This window comes from Gobius niger (genome assembly GCF_951799975.1).
Source record: "Gobius niger genome assembly, chromosome: 20".
NCBI lineage: Eukaryota > Metazoa > Chordata > Actinopteri > Gobiiformes > Gobiidae > Gobius > Gobius niger.
Window position 1 is genome coordinate 21,574,033 of NC_136871.1, and position 19,370 is coordinate 21,593,402.

The 19,370-nt window shown below is 43.5% G+C and overlaps 3 protein-coding genes across 3 annotated transcripts in view; 1 reads left to right on the top strand and 2 right to left on the bottom strand.

Moving 5' to 3' along the window:
- The window catches only part of celsr2 (cadherin, EGF LAG seven-pass G-type receptor 2), a 75,030-nt gene extending 70,026 nt beyond the window's left edge, over nt 1-5,004 (bottom strand). Inside the window, exon 1 of the mRNA XM_079578614.1 lies at nt 1,094-5,004. Within this exon, the coding sequence (XP_079434740.1) occupies nt 1,094-4,637 (3,544 nt within the window). The 5' untranslated portion in view covers nt 4,638-5,004. The remainder of the gene's footprint in view (nt 1-1,093) is intronic.
- A 1,949-nt stretch (nt 5,005-6,953) lies between these two features.
- capzb (capping actin protein of muscle Z-line subunit beta) lies at nt 6,954-15,217 on the bottom strand. Its single transcript, XM_079578630.1, has 9 exons — nt 14,991-15,217; nt 13,068-13,157; nt 11,315-11,436; nt 9,597-9,710; nt 9,379-9,520; nt 8,990-9,106; nt 8,848-8,913; nt 8,699-8,775; nt 6,954-7,819 (listed from the first exon to the last, which is right to left on the bottom strand). Exons 1-9 carry the CDS (start codon nt 14,991-14,993, stop codon nt 7,732-7,734), a joined length of 819 nt encoding a protein of 272 aa, XP_079434756.1. The 5' UTR covers nt 14,994-15,217; the 3' UTR covers nt 6,954-7,731.
- Nucleotides 15,218-16,041: 824 nt separating this feature from the next.
- LOC306979619 (MICOS complex subunit MIC10-like) lies at nt 16,042-19,299 on the top strand. Its single transcript, XM_079578641.1, has 4 exons — nt 16,042-16,122; nt 17,526-17,573; nt 18,982-19,091; nt 19,173-19,299. Exons 1-4 carry the CDS (start codon nt 16,062-16,064, stop codon nt 19,179-19,181), a joined length of 228 nt encoding a protein of 75 aa, XP_079434767.1. The 5' UTR covers nt 16,042-16,061; the 3' UTR covers nt 19,182-19,299.
- The last annotated feature ends 71 nt before the right edge of the window (nt 19,300-19,370 follow it).

Here is a 19,370-nt window from a genome sequence, read left to right on the forward strand (position 1 = left end):
ACAACCGAGAGAATCGCACATCATGTATTCAGAAGAGTAAAGACATAATAAGTAAGACATAGTGAGACCACACGAAGGCAGGATATTTTGCATTGACTAAGTAACTGCAGTTTATTTGCTCATTGCAGCTAATAAAATTGAGATCCAAATCTGATTGGAGCCATTGCTAAAACAATACAAAATGCTTTACTATTATGATCCATAAATCACGCTAAGCAGTGGCACCCGGACCACAGCTTGTGACCCTGTGCCCGTTCTCAGTTTAGCCCCAGCACCCTCATCAGCAGCCGCTACATTACAAGCTTTCGTTCAGATTACCCAACAACCAGCCGACAAGACCCTGCGACAATGCCGACTCATTTGTGACTGTAAAAACAAGCTGTAATTGAATTAGGCCCTTCATTGTGTACGGCACCGGCGGGGGGAGCGGGGCGACGGCCGGGATCTGCCTGCTCACTGGAGTGTGTGAAGGAAACAGAACACAAGACATCCCAAGACAAGGAGAACCCTTATTTCAATCTCCACAATAGACAGGGCGAAATCAGACTTGTCCAATTCACTTCATTAATTAGGGGACTGACAACATTACAGACCGACAGTGCTGAACAAATTACCTTTTGGATTACCCAGACAGACACCATCATGAATAACTAATAGGCAGACATCATTTTCAGACGCTAAACATGTTGGAGATATAACTGCTCAATTATCCAAGGCAGCCATGTGGAAGGGTAATGGAAAGCAATAGATATGGAAGTAACACAGGAGGAGTGTCATCGATTTGATCTCCACGACTCTGGAGAAATGCAATTTGTGACGTATTTTTTCAAGTCAAGATGTGGAACCTTTTACAATAAGTGCACCTACAGCGCTGACATAGTGAGAGGAGACTGGAATATGAAAGGCTAGACTAGTACACGAATCAGATGCATTTCAGAACATGTTAATAAAGGACTAAGAGAAGCAGGCTGTGAACATAATATTATACACTGATTTATCACTGAAAGAATGTCAATTGGAATAATTCTTGCAGTGCCCTATTATTATCCCATTAGTCAGTGCACAGTAATAAGCAATGTAACGATAGACTCACCAGACACAGAGATCCCCATCGAAGCCTCCAGGGGCCTGTTGTTGTCCAGGGCTTGGCTCAGCTGGATCTCGCCTGTCGTGTGGTTCAGCAGCACTAAATTCAACTCATTTCCAGTGTCAAACTTGTACAGGAGCTGGTCAGAGACATCCGGGTCGTGAGCGGGAATGCGGCCAATCACACCTGTGGGAAAGCTGCTTGACTTCTCAGTGACGTAGTTGTTAAAGATGATTTGGAAGTTTTTCAGGACAGGGATGTTGTCGTTTTTGTCCACAAGTCTGACGTGGACAGTGGCGCGGCTGACCAGAGGGGCAGAGGTGGCTTGGACTACGATGATGTACTCATTTCGAGCCTCATAATCCAGGTCTATCAGTGCAGTCAGTTCACCAGAAAAAATGTCCAGCTGAAAAACCTCAGGGATGTTTCCCTCCACAATTTGATACATGATCTGTGCGTTGCTCCCCTCATCTGGATCAGTGGCAGACACGTGTGCCACTACTACACCTATTGGGCTGTTCTCCTCCACAAAGATGTCAAATTCGTCCTTCTCAAACACTGGTGGATTGTCGTTCACATCTAAGATTGTCACATGGATGTTTATGGGTGTTTTTAATGCAGGATGCCCTTTATCCACAGCAAAAGCCTGCAGGCTATAAACAGGGACATTTTCTCTGTCCAGTCTGCGCAGAGTGCGGACAATACCTGAAGTGGATTCAATGATAAAGTCACCGTCACCATCATCCCCTCCCTGAAAAGTGTAAAAGACTCGTCCATTGAGGCCCGAGTCTCGATCAGTGGCTGACACCTGGACTACACTTGTATACAGAGGCACATCTTCCATCACGGAGCCCACATAGTGGTCTCTGAGGAAACGAGGGGAGTTATCATTGACATCATTGACCAGGATCTCCAGATATGTGGTGTCAGACTTCTGTGGGATGCCATTGTCTCGGGCAGTGATGGCCAGTGTGTAAGAAACCTGGTCTTCATAGTCGAGCTCCATCTGAGTGGTGACAGCACCTGTGTCCTGGTCAATATCAAACTGTGGAATGCTGTCGTCCATGAAGTAAGTGATACGTGCGTTTTCCCCTGTGTCGTCGTCGGTGGCACTGATCACCACCACAGTCGTGGCCACGGGCCGGTCCTCGTTGATGTTGACAGTGTAGTGTGAGCTCTGAAACACTGGTCTGTGGGTGTTGGCGTCTGTGACGTTCACAAACACTTTGGCTGTGTCAAAACGTGTCCCGTCACTGGCAGTGACAGTGAGCATGTACTGCCGCTCCAGTTTGTAATCTAAAGGTAGGGCCAGAGTGATCAGCCCTCCCCCGCTCTGACTGGTGATAGAGAACCTGTTGCGGGTGTTTCCGCTGGATATCTGATACGTCACTACACTATTGATGTCCTGGTCCACAGCTGACACTGTCACTACACTGGTCCCCACGGCCGCGTCCTCGTTCAGCCGCATGTAATAGGCCTTCTGAGTGAACTCAGGGTTGTTGTCATTGACGTCCAGGATAGTCATGCTGATGCTGGCGGAGGAGGACATGACAGGGTATCCATGGTCCCGGGCCTCCACTCCAAAGTTATAAAAGTCCACACTCTCTCTGTCCAGTTCGGCTGCCACCACGATCCAACCGGTGCTGTTGTTGATGCTGAATGGGAAATTTGGCGTGGTTTCAGTCAGAAGGTACTCCAGCCTGGAGTTGTCCCCGGAGTCAGCGTCTACAGCCTGGATGTGGATAATGGAGTATCCCAGAGGCACATTCTCCAGAACAGTGGCCTGGAAGGGAGTACTGACAAAAATGGGGGCATTATCATTGACATCTAGCACTTGCACAGTCACCAGCCCACTGATATTTGACAGTGGCGGGCGGCCTCCGTCTTGAGCCCTGATTCTCAGTGTGTATTCCTTGTTCATCTCATAGTCCAGGTGACTGACCAGGTCCATCTTGCCGGTCTGAGCATCAATGTAGAACTGGCCTCTGGTGTTGCCGCTCATGATGCTGAAGTGCACCATGGCGTTGCTGCCTCGGTCCTCGTCGGTAGCGGTGACCTGAAGGATTTCAGTGTTGGGACTCATGTCCTCAGGCACCTGCACCACGTAGCGCTTCTCACTGAACTGAGGGGCGTTGTCATTATCGTCCTCCACCACAATATGCACTGTGGCTGTGGCACTGCGTGGGCCGGGGTCACGACCCTGGTCATTGGCCACTACTACGAGCAAATATGAGTCCAACTCCTCTCTGTCCACTAGGCCTTTGGTGCGGATCACTCCTGACCGGGAGTCAATCTCAAACACATCATTGGTGCCATTACTGTTAATAATGTTATAAAGGATGTTGCCGTTTACCGGGGCATCACCATCCGTAGCTCTTACAGTTAAAACTTCATATCCTATCTCTAGATTCTCCCTAATGCTCTCTTTGTAATCCTGCTGCTCAAACACTGGGTCATGATCATTGGTGTCACTGACAGTGATGGTTAAAGTGGCCATAGCAGTGCGGCGCGGTGTGCCGTTGTCCACTGCGGTCACACGAAACACATGAGTGTCTTTTGTTTCTCTGTCCAACACGTTCACCGTGGACACAGAACCAGAGGCCTGGTCCACAGCAAACAGGTTATTGGAACGACTATCAAACAGAGCCTCTATAAAATACTCCAGGCGCCCAGCCTCCCCCTCATCCACATCCACTGCTTTCAAAACCACCACAGGAGTCCTGGCCGGCTTGTTCTCGGACACAGACACTTGGTACATTGGGGGCTGGAACTGGGGGCTGCTGTTGATGCTTCTCCGCCTCCTCCCTGTGCGGCTTACTATCCCTGAATCGGACCGTGCGGCCCTCTCTAACAGCCTGGACAGATGGGCCTGTTTGAAGGGGCCTTGCCCCACGCGCCAGTGGATGGACAGGGGACTAACTTTCAAATCCTTCTCATTATTGTCACAGAGCAGATCCAGTTCAAAGAGAGAGTCTTGGAGCCAGCACAGAGTCTCAGACACAAACAGGTTTCCCTCAGACAAATAAAAGTCCCTGCTGTTGGTCACTCTGCATCTGTGGAGGGGTCCCGGCACAAGACTCCCCACGGAGAACAGCGCAGAGTTCGCTTGGTGGCACTCGGTGTGATGTTGGCTATGCCCTGTGAACAAGCTGAGCACCTCCATGTCCCACTGAGGTTTAGTGCGTTTGTTTGAACAGTTCCTACCGTGGATGTGCACATCCCACTGACTGGTCACCAGGTGCCTGAAGCCGGAGCTGGGGTGCGCACAGTCCGCTACAGTGTACAGCGTAAACGGGTTGGAGCGCAGCCACGCGCACTTTACAAAGTCTGAAATAAACACGGTGCCATGTGATGAGTCCGTGTCCAGAAAGCGCGTGGTAAATGTGGGAGCGAGCACCTGATCCAGAGTGCACCTCGCGTCCAGCGCCACACTGGCCACCACTGTCCTTGGCCCCGCATCCTCGCTGAGGTGAACGATAAAACAGCGAACCGCTGGAAGAACTTTACAGTAAAGAAAAAACAACAACAAATCCCATTTAACGAAGTGCATCTCGCTCCGCACTTGAGTCACTTTGTAAAGCTCTCTCGGGGATCCTACAGGTTAAACTTTCCGCCAGTAAGTTTCCTTTTGTTGTTGAGTATCCATGCTTTGGCACGGACGCACTGATCTCCGCTGTTCAGGACGTGCCTCTATGACGAACCTTCAGCGATCACCTCACACACTTCCACTGAACACAGCTATAGCAGAGAGACCTCCTGTCCGTGCGCTCAACTCCGCTGAATGACAAAAAATGGCTCCCACTCGCGCTGCCCCCAAGCCTCGCGGCGCCTCATTAGCATAAACCTGTGAGAAGCGCAGAAGGTACAGGCCGAGGGGAGGATGGAGGAGGGAAAACAACTCTGTCAGGGGTCCGGCCGCTGTCAGAGCGCGTCTGAGGAGGAGATAAATGCAAACTTCCTGGCAGTTTCATTTATTATCAGCTCACAAAGGCGGAATAGATCCGCTCATTCATTAAACATTCACTGTTTTAGACTTATTATTTCATTATGAGCCATGGGAAATGACCATCTTCTCTCCCTCACCAGCACATTAATCAAAAAGAAAAATATGTTTGAATGAGCACAAAGGCTCAGTCAGTAAAGTGAAAAAGGAAATGGCACGAGACCTCTAAGAAGCAAAAGCCAAAAACGCAGGAAAAAGAAAAAGAAAAAAAAGGTCAATTTGTCGAGGTCCTTCTTTCAACAAATGTTAATTTTGTCGCAAATCAGAGGATTATACAATAAGAACGGCTCAAATATTCCTTTGACAATCCCTGCACTGGATATTAAAGGCATTATTGGTTGCTGCGCTACTGCCCCCCTGTGGCCAAACTGCCACAATACACCTGACAGCCAACATGTGTTTCAGACATTAGTGCATCAGCTGACACTCCAAACGCCTATAGTCTAAAAATCAGATGCAATTTTTCGATTTTGTATTGTAAAATTATTCGTTTTGTTATTTGGGTTGTTCTCATATTCACAATCTAACGAAAAAACAAAGAACTCTACACCACATCTGGCAGTTGAAGTGGTCAAATGGTTAAAATGAATCTCAACATTATGTACTGTGTTGAAAAGTTATACATTAAAGGAATAGTTCACCGTTTTTCAGTACTTAGATAAGCTCTCACCTGATCTTAGACGAGCTGGTGCGTACCTGTCTGAGACCAAAGATGTTGTTAGCATTTGGCCTCTCCCAATGTACTCCTCTGGCTCCAATCGGGGGTGAAGTTGGAAGCTACCACGCTCTTCCACTTGCACATACAAAGACCAGACAGGTACGTATGAACTCGTCTAAGCTCAGGTAAGAACATATCACAGTATGGAACAACGGTGAACGACTTCTCTAACAGCTCATTTGTTTTGAGACTTGGGACAGTCTTGCAAGTCCTGTATCCAGGGGCGGACTGGGACTGAAAAAGGGCCCTGGACTCCGACCAGCCTGGCCCAAATTAGCGTCAACGTGACACTTCTTGACCGAAGAGCAACAGTGTAGTGCCTGATTTGAAAGCCAAGACCTACAAAAATGATTGAAACTTTTTGTCACGTCGCTGCATTTTTGTCACATTTTTTTTCCACATTTTTGTCATGCTTTTTGTTGCTTTTTCATAACTTTTTTAGTGTGTTTTCGTCAAATGTTTTGTCACTTTTTGTGTTTTTTTTTTCTGTATTTGTTGTGTATTCGTCACTGTGTTTTTGTTTTGTTATTATGGCTATTTTGTTGTTTTTTCATTGCTTTTCTTCATTGCTTTGTTGTTTTTTCGTCTCTTTTTTGTCATGTTTTTATTGTTTTTTCATTCATCATTTGACATGTTTTTTTCACTTTTTTTTGTTCTTTTGTTGCTTTGTAGTTGTATTTTCGTCACATTTTTGTTGTGTTTTTGTGGATTTTTTGTTGGTTTTTCATAGCTTTTTATCGTTGCTTTTTTGTCACGTTTTTGTTTCCGTTTTCATCCTACTTTGATGCTTTTCTTTTAAGCTTTTAGATTTAGGTAAAGCTTGGTTAAGGAGAAAATTGAGAGGCCAGACCGGCCCTAGAGCCAGTGGCCCCTCTGTGCTCTTCCAGAATGGACATATGGCCAGTCCGCCCCTGCCTGTATCCAATTATCTAAAGCTAAATTCAGTCTCGAACAAGTCACAGATGTGAGTCCAATAACCTCACATCTACTAAGTGTGAAATAGCTTTAAATATAATAGACGGCTCCGCCAAAGAAATGAGTTTTGTAATTGATAACAGCATAAACGTTCACATTCAAGAAGGTCAGCTGCATAATAGAAGCGCATAATACTCAAATACAGATCCGTAGAGAAGCTTTTTACGGTTTTTATTGTTGCTGGAGGCTCTAATACAATATCAATCATAAGCTTTACAAAATAAAAACGAACAAAAAAACAAAAATTCAACAAAAGATTCCCCTCGGTAATGGAAACATAAGCTTCCACTGAGACATAAAGACAAACATTGACCCCCAATAAAGACCTAGGTGACGAGAGAAGAGCATAATGAGTCGATCTGAGAGGAGTGAAGAGACTGGTTTTATTATACAGTGTGGGAAGACAGTACAACAGCTGAGCCCATTTGAAATTAGCTGACAAGGCAGGCGTAGGCTAACATGACTACAGGGTTATAATTTCTGCACCGTTTTCCACATGAAAGAAAGATACACTGACAATTAGTTATTATACAAATATATTAGAAGGGGCTATAGGCAAAAAACGGTGCAAGAAATAGTTTGTATGTTATGTGACAAAAACTCATCCGCTGCCAACAGAGCAGTTTTTGTCCAAATCCTCCGTGAGGGATTATACTTTCAGAGGCCCACACACTGCAAGTACATCATGAACCGTTGTAATACTATCTCTATGCTCAGAGTAAAGAGGGGAGAGACAAGACCGGTGAGTGAGTGAGTGAGTGAATGGCTTCATGGCAACAAGTTTTAAAAGAAAACCCAAAACAAAAAACAAATAAAAAGCTAAGCGTTTTCTCCTTTTTTCTCCCACAAATAAATGAAGAGTGCAGCACTGAGTCGGACACGGAGGGAGATGACGAACAGAAATATTGGCTGTACGAGAGGAACAGACAGAACAGAACAGAGGGGTTTCTACGGCTGCTGCCTTTGCCTGAGTGCCTCCATCAGGTCGTTCCTCAGAGACGCCTGCATTGGCTTGTCGGCCAGAGGTTGCACGCTCCTGTGAGACAGGGAGAGAGAGAAGGGTGAGAGGGGGCAGCAGGTTATAGAGCTATAAAAAGGTTTACACAATCTCATCTGAAAGAACGTGTGCACATTATATGTTAGAAAATACCAGAGTAGTCGTAAAGTGCAAGGTGCACACAAGAATAAAGTTGGACAATTGCATCAAGAAAATCGTGTCATGCATCAATCATGTGCATCAAGATATTACAGTAAGGCGCTGAAACATGCGATATACTTTAACTGCTGATTAGTGACAATAGGTTTGGCGACAGAACTTTATTCTAACAAAAATAGAATAGAATCTTATAGTTTTGACAAAGTACAAAGCCTGTAATGTAGCTGTACTGTTGCAAACTACTAGAAGACAAACAGTCACCATTTCAAAATGACAATTGGTTTAAAGAACTACAAATAAGTTAATTCTTAAGTGTTTGATATTTAGCCCATGCAAGTTCAAATTCTCACACACTTCTGAAGTCCTCAAATGCCAATTTTCAAATGGCCAAACAAGACATACTCTGAGTAGCACAGGTTAGATTTTTCACTCTTCATCACCAGCTGTACCTCTGAACCTAGTCAATGAAGATCTGACGCTGAGTGAGGACCTGGGACAGCTCCTTCTGGAGCTGCCTGTACTTTTGGTTATCGGGCAAAGACTCAATAGATCTGAAGAGGCAGATATGAGGATCAGAGGAAAGAAATGAGGGGGACAAAGAAAATATGCAGTAGAATGAAAGGCTCATGTGATGGGAAATAAGGTCATAGGATAAAAATTTGGATAAAAAGAAGGAAGAGGCTGCAGTGAACTGGCCCAGTCACGGTACTGCTGAAAAATCTAAAAACAATCAAAATCTTTCAAAAGCATAGACTGTACCTTAGGCCATTGACGATGTCTTTGGTCTTCCCAAAGTAGATTTCATTCAGTGTTGAGCGGATTTTGTTCTCCATGTCCTGAAACCAAAACCAGAGTGTTGAATCACGAGTGAGTATGAAGTGAACAATCCGTTCTTTGACGATACTGACTTCAACAAGGCGGCCAATGTTTGCGATGTGAGGCGAGGACTCTCCAACTGTTTCGTCTTTTTCCATCTGTAATTAAAAAACAACATTTAAAAAGACAATCACAAGACTTAACGTAGTGAAGCTGAGCAAAACAACATCGAACCTGTCGTGTGAGGCTGCCACCCAGATTCATGGTACCAGAGGTGGCCTTGGTTGTCTGAAGCCAGAGCATGACGGTGGAGGTGAGTTTGTAATGAGCTGTACGACCGCTAGACTTCTCCTGAGAGACAAAGATGGAGACAAGGGAAAAAAATGAAACGCTCCGAAAGTATGTTCCAAGAAAATGAATTTTAATTGACTAAGGCATAAAAAAGGTATCACGGTATGCAGCTGATACCTAATAAAACAGGTGATACCTATTTTATTAGTTTAATTTTTAAGATTAGGCGACCACATAGTAAAGTAGCAGTAATTAATCAATACTTGCTGAACTTGATGTATGATAGAAACACAACAAAAACAGATTTCCATAAGCATTTGCCGCATTCCCACCTGCACCTCCACCACATGGATGGAGTCCCAGCACCCTTTGATCTTTTTGGATCCGTCTCCAGCCTTTTTGATGAGGATAACGCCAGCAAAACCATGATCCAAATCCCAGAGGTACACAGAGGACACGCCACCCTCAAAGTATCTGCAATAAAACAAATAATTATCTGTTCAGCTCGCCACACCGGGAATTGGTAAAGGCCGGACTCCGAAAGACTCACAGGTCTCTGTACTGGTCGAAGGCATTGTTGGCCTCGACCTCCAGCTTTCTCAGACGAGCGGACGGCATCGCACCATCCTCAATAGGAGGCTCGTATTTATTACTCCACGGGGATCTATAACAAAACAGATAAGATAGTGTTTGATATTTACATATATTTGCCCCTTAAAGCTTTAATTCATTGTATACAGGATAACTCTGGTTACCATGACTGTGCATTTCCCCGTCTATTTTGCCCCCCCTGAGTGTTTCTTGAGAGCTGATGTAACAACGAATTTCTCCATTTGTGAGATCAATATCTTATATCTAATTTTCAAAAAGGCCAATAGCAGAGACCTTGTTTAAAAATGTTCTTGTGTTTGTAGTACGTATCCACGAAGTCAGAGGGGGCAGTGCAAGTAATTGTATTTTAATTAGGGCTGCATATTATATCGCAAAAGAAACACCGTATCGCGATATTACATGAAGCAATATCGTTATCGCAATAAGCCACAATATCTCACAACATCTTTTAAGTCTTTTTCCAAATGAGATCGACTCATAAATGTGTGGACGTTTGGCTTTAGTTCAACATTTCCTAATTTAGCTACATTTTAGTCTTGTTTTGACACGATTTGCTGAAAAACTAGTTACTTACAATTGGTGTTTAATTTGAATGGGACAAATTGTGTTGAAATGGTTTAGTGAAATACCGCAATAATATCGTTATCGCGATACTGCACAGCCGTATCACAAGTTACTTCAATATCGTTCTCCCTTAAAGGAATCCGAAATCCGCGCAGTAATCTTCACTTTACTGTGCGGATGCCAAATTACTCCTGGTATTATTACGCCTCACAATATAGTTCCCCCTTTTATCCGCTTAGAAAATCCACATTGTTTAATTTTGTGTAATTATACTTTGTAGTGTAACACTTCACGTAACCATATTTAAATAGGGAAAACGTGGAAGAGCTTGGTAGTTTCTATCTTGACCTGTTTTGGAGCTATAGAGGAGAGAGGGAGAGGCTAAATGCTAACGCCGCCTGCGCTGTGTTTACGTGACTGAGGGCACGTGTGAAGATCAGACAGGTCCTAAAGAACTCGTCAAAGCTAAGGTAAGAACATATCTCAGTATGTAAAAACGGTGGCCTATTCCTTTAAAGAGACTATACAGAGTTTAAAAATGTTAAAATGATATACTTTCCTCCCCCTACATGTTCCAGCCTGCTAATGTGTAGAATGAGCCCAGATCTATTCACCACAACTGCCTCTAAAATCCTGCACTGTCACTCAAAAAGTTGTTACTTCGGGTCCACGAGCTTAATATAGAAGCTGTAGTTACGCGTGTGACCAGAGGTGGCAGTAGTGAGCATAAAATGACCAAGTTGCTAAATTTAATCATAGATTTTCACATCCCAAGAATTACAAAAATAATAAATTGAGAATAAAAAACTCTTCACAGCTAGTGATCCAGAAAACTCTCTGCAGTCACTGATCCTTTTGCTCCGTCTCTTCGCTTGTGCTTGTTTATCTTATCTGTGTCTGCTTTGCCCGACACCTGGCTGTTTCATGTTACTTCTCAAACACGCAGTAGCGCAACGAGAGGGGTGTGAAAAAGCCTCCCTGCTTCCATTCGGGCAGAATGAAAAATAGATCCATCAATGCAGGTCAGAAATGCGCTGAATTACTCGTTTATTTTCATCAGAGGAAGGTTAAATTGTAGTTGTAATTCTCTACCTGTAAGAGTCACCATCTCGATTGTAGTCACAAAGAAGGTAGTCTTTTCCCACGTGTTTATCTCTGGCGATCTTCAGGGGCTGGTCGACGGAGGAGAGCAGGTCTTCACACAGGTCGGGCACCTTTAACAAAACAACAAGTTAGATTTCCTTCTTGCATGTTTGCACTTCTCATAAAGATAAGAAAAACCGGTTTTGTTACACACAGGAAAAAGGAAGGAAAAACTGTATTACTGAGGGAATGTAACAGGGCTGCATTAAGTGACTCTGAGGCACAGCGGCCATAAGAGGTAGAAAAAAGGCACGAGCATAAAAATGAATTGTAAAACGTACCTACTAATAAATAAATCAATACTCAGAATCAAATTGATGTCTCCAAGTGTCGAAAGAAGATAGTGTGACAGAAGAAACTTGCTGTTTGGAGATGTCTCGTGTTACATCTTCCAGTCTAGTTCTCACATACACATACATACATTTTCTGGCAAAAATCTTCATTTCAGACACGACACGATGATCAAAAGACACAAATAACACAGTCACACTACAAAGGCACTTCCTCCAGTTCAGAGAGCACAGAGCTGTACCTGACACACCTCTCTTTCTTATTAAAATGATAAGAAGTTCATTTTGTGAGGCCATAAGTCTCATCATCTACTGAGGCCGTGGATAGATGGAGGAGTGGACCAGAGGGTCGGCGGTTCAAATCCCGCAACTGCACAATGTCGTCGTATCCTTGGGCAAGACACTTCACCCTCCCTGCCTCGTGTGGCGAACACTGGTGTATGAATGAGGGTGTGAATGGGTGAGTGGTTCCTTTGCCCTAACGTAGGTAGAAAAGTGCCACATAAATGCAACTATTGACCACAAATGATTCTGCACAAACAGTAAACTGGCAATTTTCCAGCGACAGACCTTCAATATCATTATTATATTAGGCTCCCTGCAGCTGTTTGACCTGGATAATAACCAGTGTAAAACAAAGTCAGTAAATTACATGAAGGGCAAACTCAGTGGGAAACGGGGAAGGCAAAAAGAAAGTGATGTGGATGAGTTTGTCAGGAGAGTTTCTAATAAAAAACCCTCAGTGTTAAAATGTGGAAGTAACTGACAGATGTGATAATGTCCACTAATAAATGAACAGAAAACATGAGTCAGCCCCAGGACAGAGGAAGTTGAACAGGTCGGGGTCTTGGTGAATGTGGAATAATGCTGCTTTGTTCACAACAATGACTACGCACAGGTCTGGAATGTTTATCGTATTTTCTTTTTGAGGTCGTAATTATGTTTGACAGATGTTTTTCCTCAAAGGAACATTTGCACCAACTCTAACCACAAGCTTGAGTGGCATTTGCAGCAGTCCCAAGCCCAGAGAGATACAAATCCATATCCAACGTTACTTTGTGAATCAGATTGTTCATTGCAGGGATCTCTGATGGAAATCAAACACATACAAAAAACTTAATATAGTTTTTGTAGGCTCTCAGTCACCCAGGAAAAGTCCAGTTAGTCGAGATTTTCATATATCAACAAAGACGTCCAGTTGAAACTGTCGCCTGATTGTTACTGCACACATTTATAACGGGACAGTGATGTGTGAAGCCCTGTGGTGCTGACGAGACTAAGTGAAGCTGTCAAGATGTAGCTAACAGTTTGCTAAATGTCTCTCCCTGCTCTTGCTTCTCTTAACAGCTTGTGCCGTCCTGTCTAGTAGAGTCTGAGAAAAAAATAATTCACATTTTTCCCCCCAAACTCACCAGGTCAATGAGGTCACTGAGGTTCTTCTCGATCTGCTGAGGCGGCAGGCGCCTCATCAGGTCCAGGGCACAGTCAAGCTGTGATTCAGTCTGAAACACAACAACATAAACACAATGATCAACCATTACTCAAACAGTCAGACAATATATGAACATTATGTGCAGTGATTTAACCAGACATCAAAAGAAAGCGCTAAGCTGGGCCTCTGACTTCCAGCTTTGTCCACTCAATGCAGTTCATTTAAACACAGCACATAGGAGTCATGTGAGCACTTTGCTTAGGAGAAAGGCAAAGAAAATGAATTCACGATTCACATAACCATGTTTATTTGAAAAGCGACAGAACATAAAGCATTGCTACAATAATTAACGGCATGTTCATAGGCTGTTAACAGCTACTTCACAGGCCTGGTCCCTGAGACATATAAAAGACACTTAAACAAACCAAGAAAAGTACAGAGAACTCAGATTGTTTTGCCAGAATTTATTTTCAAGCTGTTTGAGAAAGTTTCTACGTAAACCAACCTCACTTAAGTCATGCATGTATAATGTATTCTCTGAGCGGAGAGACCGAAAATCAAGGACTGTAAATATTAGTGTTCCCTCGGGGCGGCTCTTCCTAACTATGCATTGAACTGCAGGACATCAGTGAGGCGCTGCGGAGCCAGACCAGTCTCAACACGAAATCTTAGGAAAATGCAGAGGAATAGGGTTCCAATAATGGAGTTTGTTACTGGGTCTAGAAAAACAGCACTTCTGCACATAAATCCCACTGTCTTGTGTTATTAAATATTATGCTTTTTCAAATAGATCAATAATGCTGAGTTTTAGTTACATAAGCAGTGTTGAAATGTGCAGAAACACTATTAAAGCAAATACATAGTCACTCATGACCAAGTTAGGAATCACATATATAGGTATGATTTTGGGAACTATCAAAAAGAACAACCTAAGGGAGAAGACGTAACCCTCAAAATCAGACGTTTCTTGGCCACATCTCTGGGTTTTCTGTTTTGTTAAAACATTTTTTGGCTGCCTGGAGGACATCTTGAACAGCTGATGTATCAATGTGCTACGCCAAACACCTGACAGGATTTAGTGGTGCTCCTGTCTCCATGTAAACACCGCCTTGGACGAACAAGTCCCGGGGTCAGCGGAGACCAGCGATGGATGAGGTGCGGATGAGGAGACTGGGCGACTGTGGACACAGACCAGCTGCTCCACCAAAGGCAAATGGGAAATGCTTCAGTAGTTTATAAACAGTGAGACAAGATGTCTTCATTGTACAGGAAGTCTCCTCGAGGAGCCCAGCCAATATAGTGTATTATAAATGTTCAGTGTCACACACAACCAATAAAATGAACATAGGCGGAACTCTAGGTTAGAAAAATAACTTCCTTACACCCCAACAGTTCGCATAAGAAACACCAGGAATGACAGCTCGACGTGCACAGGAATGGGAGCAAGCAGGCGGTCTTTATTTAGATCTGGCACCCGAGGCTGAGCTATTTTAGCTCCTGGGTCCGTGAAGATGCAGCGGGACCATAAATGAGTGTGTGCGCGTTATATAAGAACTCTTCTCCAATGCGCTCCTCAAACTTGTGTCAAATTCAAACATCCTGTGCTAACTTTGTGCCGAAAGAGTAACTAGCTCGCTAACTGCTACCGATCGGCTAACTAGCTTTGAGAAACAAGAAGCTTCAACCACAAAGCGCATTTGCACGACTGCAGGTTACACATCCTATGCACCGAGCGCGTGGGGAATACTTCAGGGTAATTTCACATACTTGGGTGCCCTGCTGCAGACTTTTCGACATCTCGGGTTACCACTCTGCTGCCTAGCCTAATTTAGCACTTAGCCTTGATAGCATTAGCCAACAGCCCCACCAAACCTGACCAGTCTCTGTCGGCTGCGGCCCTTACCATGTCTGCGGCGGACTGAGGCTGTCTCTGCGGTCAGGGAAGCACAAATTCACCGATGACAGTAATCCCACACTCTACTGTGACTGCACGGGGTTACTCCGTTTTGGGTTGTTTTTTGGTTGCCCTGCGTGGATGTTTTATTCGCCTCTCCCTCACTGAGCCCAGCCCTGACAGCGGAATCCACTTCCTCAACCAGGCTACAGGAAGCAGGCTGTAGACGCAAAACAGAACAGGTGCCCCGCCCAGATCTGCACCCCTGACAAATCTGTGACTGCGGGGCGACTGTTGTAAAAATAAAAAAAAACACGCAAGAAACAGGCTCAGACTATTTTGACGTTTGTAAAGCCTAAATTAATGCAAGCTTTCCTGGAAATAAATGAGATTTGTTTTGTATAGTCAAACCAAAAGTGCGGGAGTGATATGAAATTACGCTCAACGACGCCCCCTACAGTCACATAAATCAGTCGGTCGCAGTTTTAGACGTAACGCGGGGTTACATTTCCGGGTCAGACTGCGCTTTCTCTGCAGTAGCCAATCGCGACGAGGCAAGGAATGCATTGCCAAGTATGGAAAGGGGGGAGTGGTGCTGGAAGTGAGAGACAGGACAAACTTCACCGCAGTTCTTCAGAAAGATGCTGAGATTCGTTTGTGTCATGGCCTGTCACCTTGTATATATTTCTATGGCTGTCACTGACTCCAAATTTCACTCGTAACTCATAATAACGCAGCACGTACATTTACAATTGCAGTTTTTTTTATTTATTATTATTTTATTGCACACTGAACCCATTAACTGAGAATGGCATGAATCCAAACAATTTTTCTATCTTCTTTTTTTCTGTTCTTTCTTTTACAGATTAAATACTCTCCATCACTATCTAAATTGCACGGTGTCTACATTTAAAAATCAAAATTAGCACTGCCATTGTCAATTATATATCTATCTGTATTAAGAAATATGCAATAATCATGAATCTATTATGGCAATAATGCGATTAAACAAAAAACAAAACAAACAAACTGAATCAAATGACGAGATTTCCGAAATGTGTCGCGATACTTCCGTGAAACATGGCAGAGCAGTACGGTAGAAAGTGGGATCGCTGCTTGGCGGACACCGGTGTTAAAACAGGTTTTGTTTCCTAAGATTATTTTTAAAACAAGTCACATCTTATTCATTAACCATCGTGCGTAGCACTGTTGTGTGAGTAAGTCTCAAGCGAGGCCTGAAGCTTGAGTTGTCGGTGCTGAACCACTGTGTGCTTCTGAACTGAGGTCAACAGTGCACGCTTTCCATTGTAAACAACAAATGACCTCCTGTAGGCTAGCAGGCTTTTGGTTTATGTGGGCGATGACCGTGACGGAAGCAAGCAGTATCAAAAAGTATTATTATTATTAATTTCAAATTCTAATAATCATCTATAGCTCCAAAAGCAGGTTATTGTATTTATATTGCTGTACGTCACATTTATTCAAGTGACATACGCCCATGTGAGGGTGACTGCGCTTCAGTGCTAACTACCTGCCTCATGGGCCTCACCTTTTGAGACAAACTCTGATGCACTGAGTATTATGATCACTCACAACTTTATGCTTGTCAGTTTTTCCTCTTAGTTCGAGCAGATCATCTGTTCAATTCAATTTGTTCGTTCACAACAAGAGTCACCTATTCACTTTATCTTCACTGCTGCAGGTCTTCTGAGGTTCTACAAACACTACAGTTACACCAATGTCTTCTAGGCTTTTTGTGGCTGATTCTGACATAGCCAGGCCAACAATAGTATAGCCATCATATAATGCCCTGACAAAGACACTGAACAGACATTTGTAAGAATAAAACACATAATTAAAGACAAACAGACTGTTAATTGTAGTTCTGAAGTCATTTTGAATTACATAATCACTTCTGCTGGTGGGACTGAGGCTTGTTGAGCTGAGCTTGCCCTAAGCACAAATTGTGGTTTAGGTGTGGAAAATTAATTTGCTTCAGTAAATAATCCTGGCCCAAGATTCAAGAGTGTGGTGGATGGAGGAGATTGAACTGTAAGAGGACTTTGTTGTACTTTCACCCTGATAGCGAGGATATTTTGAAATCCTCTATAGCTTTGTTGGACTTTTGTAATACCTGTAATGTAGAACAGTCGGCACGTTCTGGTCCAGAGAAATTGGTCATGCTGCATAGCTTTCTGAATCCAATTAAGAGTTGGAGGGGCCCAAACGGCTGTGTTTGTGTGTGTGTTTTGGTGAGCGGGCCAGTATGCCATTGGGTGTGGTGTGGCCTGCAGCGAGGTGAAGTTCCAGCGCATAAACAACACATTCCTTCTCAAGATCCCACTCTGGACCGAGGGCTTCTGACAGACCGACCCGAACCAGGGCAGCTACCACCCCTGACGAGCACCTAGTGACCTCAAAATCTGGCACTGTCACGGGGGCCTTGTCCTACACCTTATATATGACATGTTTTGAAAAGACTACAACTGTTTTCACAATGATCTGTAGCTGTCCTGTTTAAAGACATGTCTCTCTCATTCACAGTGATTGGCCTCGGTGTAGGATTCATGTTCTCTGTCCTCTTCTTCAAGCGTAAGTTCTCCATAGTACCATTTATATACACACACATAAAAGGGAAGGAGTGTGAATACTTTACAGATGCACTGTGGCTTACCGCCGTGTGTGGAGTAAATGAAGAACTGTGTGAAGCACATTGGGGGACTCGTGTCATGTGAAAAGCGCTATACAAATCAGCTCTCATTCCATATCCTGCTGGCATCACTCAATCATGACAGTCAGTTCGACTTGTGTACACAAAGAATACAAAAATAAAGAGAAAAGAACAACAATTTCAAACACAGCAGAACATTGGCAGTGCATCCGAGAAGAGTCTGACACGGGCTATTTCTAAACTCCAAGCTCAAGGCTGAAGAAATGTTCTCAAATGAAGCCAACTTAAATTACTTATGGAAACAAGACGCTACTTGGTTTAATGGTAACACGGATGCATGAAACGTCAAAAAGTAAACAGACTGGCATGGCTATACTATACATCAGTGATCCGATCATTGACTCATTAGTGAAAAGACTCTTCTAATGCACTTTAATACAGATGGACTCTGCACACAAGTACATTTCAAAGGGTAACAACAGACGCCATGGAAGTTTGGATGACTTTGATCAAATGTTGTGCCTCTCCTATCAGAAATGAAAACTAGGGCCCGACCGATATGGATTTTTGGGTCCATAAATTTAAGTGATTTAATTTGATGTATTTTTTTTTATCTCTCATATATTATAGTTAAACCTATAGTTAAACATTTATTATTATAGTAAGGTTTCAATCATAGAATAATAATAATAAAGGTCGGCTGATGTGGGTTTTCCTAAGGCTGATGACGATTTTTTGAGGGATTATGATTGGCCGATGCCGACGTGCACCGCTGATATTTTTGGGCAATATTTTTTCAAATGTCTGGTCTGTAATCCTCTGAAGCTTCTAAACGTGTCAGTGTTGAACTGTGACACCAGGGGGCACTGTATAGTCATGCTTAGTAGGTACTTCAGCTGGAGCTTGTTTGAAATACAAAAATCAGTAGATTCCAAAACAAAAAAACAGTAATTCTCCATCTATTATGGTCCTGACAGTATATGCAAAAGTCAACAACATAAACTACTACTACCTGAGGCCTAGGGAGTTGTATCAGCCATATATTGGTCGGGCCCAAATGAAAACTAATATTCTAGTTTAGTTATCAGACTTCTGTCATCTTAAACTTCATTATGGATCATCACAGAAACAACACATTTTCCTGGGGTATTTATAACAAAAACAATATAAAAGTGAAGTAACAAGTAGCAAAATAAGACCATTTAAGAGCTATTAGTCCCATTATTATTATTACACAGTTTGCCTCAGACTGCAGAACTTTATATCCTGGTCACTTCAGTTCACACTCGAGGGCAGCAGAAATAATAGTCTGGCTCTGTCCCCCTGCAGGACGGACATGGCCCACTGCGCTGGGTTCAGGAATGGGGCTTGGCATGGGATACGCCAACTGCCAGCGTGACTTCAGGTCCCTCCACTTGATTCATGGCGCTGCGGTTAAGGTGAGCCTGCAGTGAAACGTGTGTTGTTAGAGGAGGGTTATTCAGTAACTCATGATGTTTATTTTATGTGCTCCTTTTTAGGACCAGTAAATCACCACTTCCAGTCTTGTTGTGTCATTTTTACGCTCGCCATAACCTTAAATGTCCATGTAGTGCCAGAATTTGGACATTGTAAATATATTTAATAAACCAAAACGGAGAGTGCTTTTTTTTCTCTCTCTCTTCTTTGCGTGTGCTTATTTGAGAAGAAAGAACGTGGCTTTGGGAAGTGGGAGGTAA

Bases quoted from the DNA above. Each gene is read 5' to 3' on its own strand.
- capzb (XM_079578630.1), bottom strand. The intron at 9,521-9,596 runs GTGAGTCTTTCG...GTTTTATTGCAG, and splicing joins TTCGACCAGTACAGAGACCT to ATACTTTGAGGGTGGCGTGT. The intron at 8,776-8,847 runs GTCAGTATCGTC...TTTTGGTTTCAG, and splicing joins ACATTGGCCGCCTTGTTGAA to GACATGGAGAACAAAATCCG.
- LOC306979619 (XM_079578641.1), top strand. From the start codon at position 16,062: ATGGCAGAGCAGTACGGTAGAAAGTGGGATCGCTGCTTGGCGGACACC. The intron at 16,123-17,525 runs GTTTTGTTTCCT...TCTCATTCACAG, and splicing joins GGACACCGGTGTTAAAACAG to TGATTGGCCTCGGTGTAGGA. The intron at 17,574-18,981 runs GTAAGTTCTCCA...GTCCCCCTGCAG, and splicing joins CTCTGTCCTCTTCTTCAAGC to GACGGACATGGCCCACTGCG.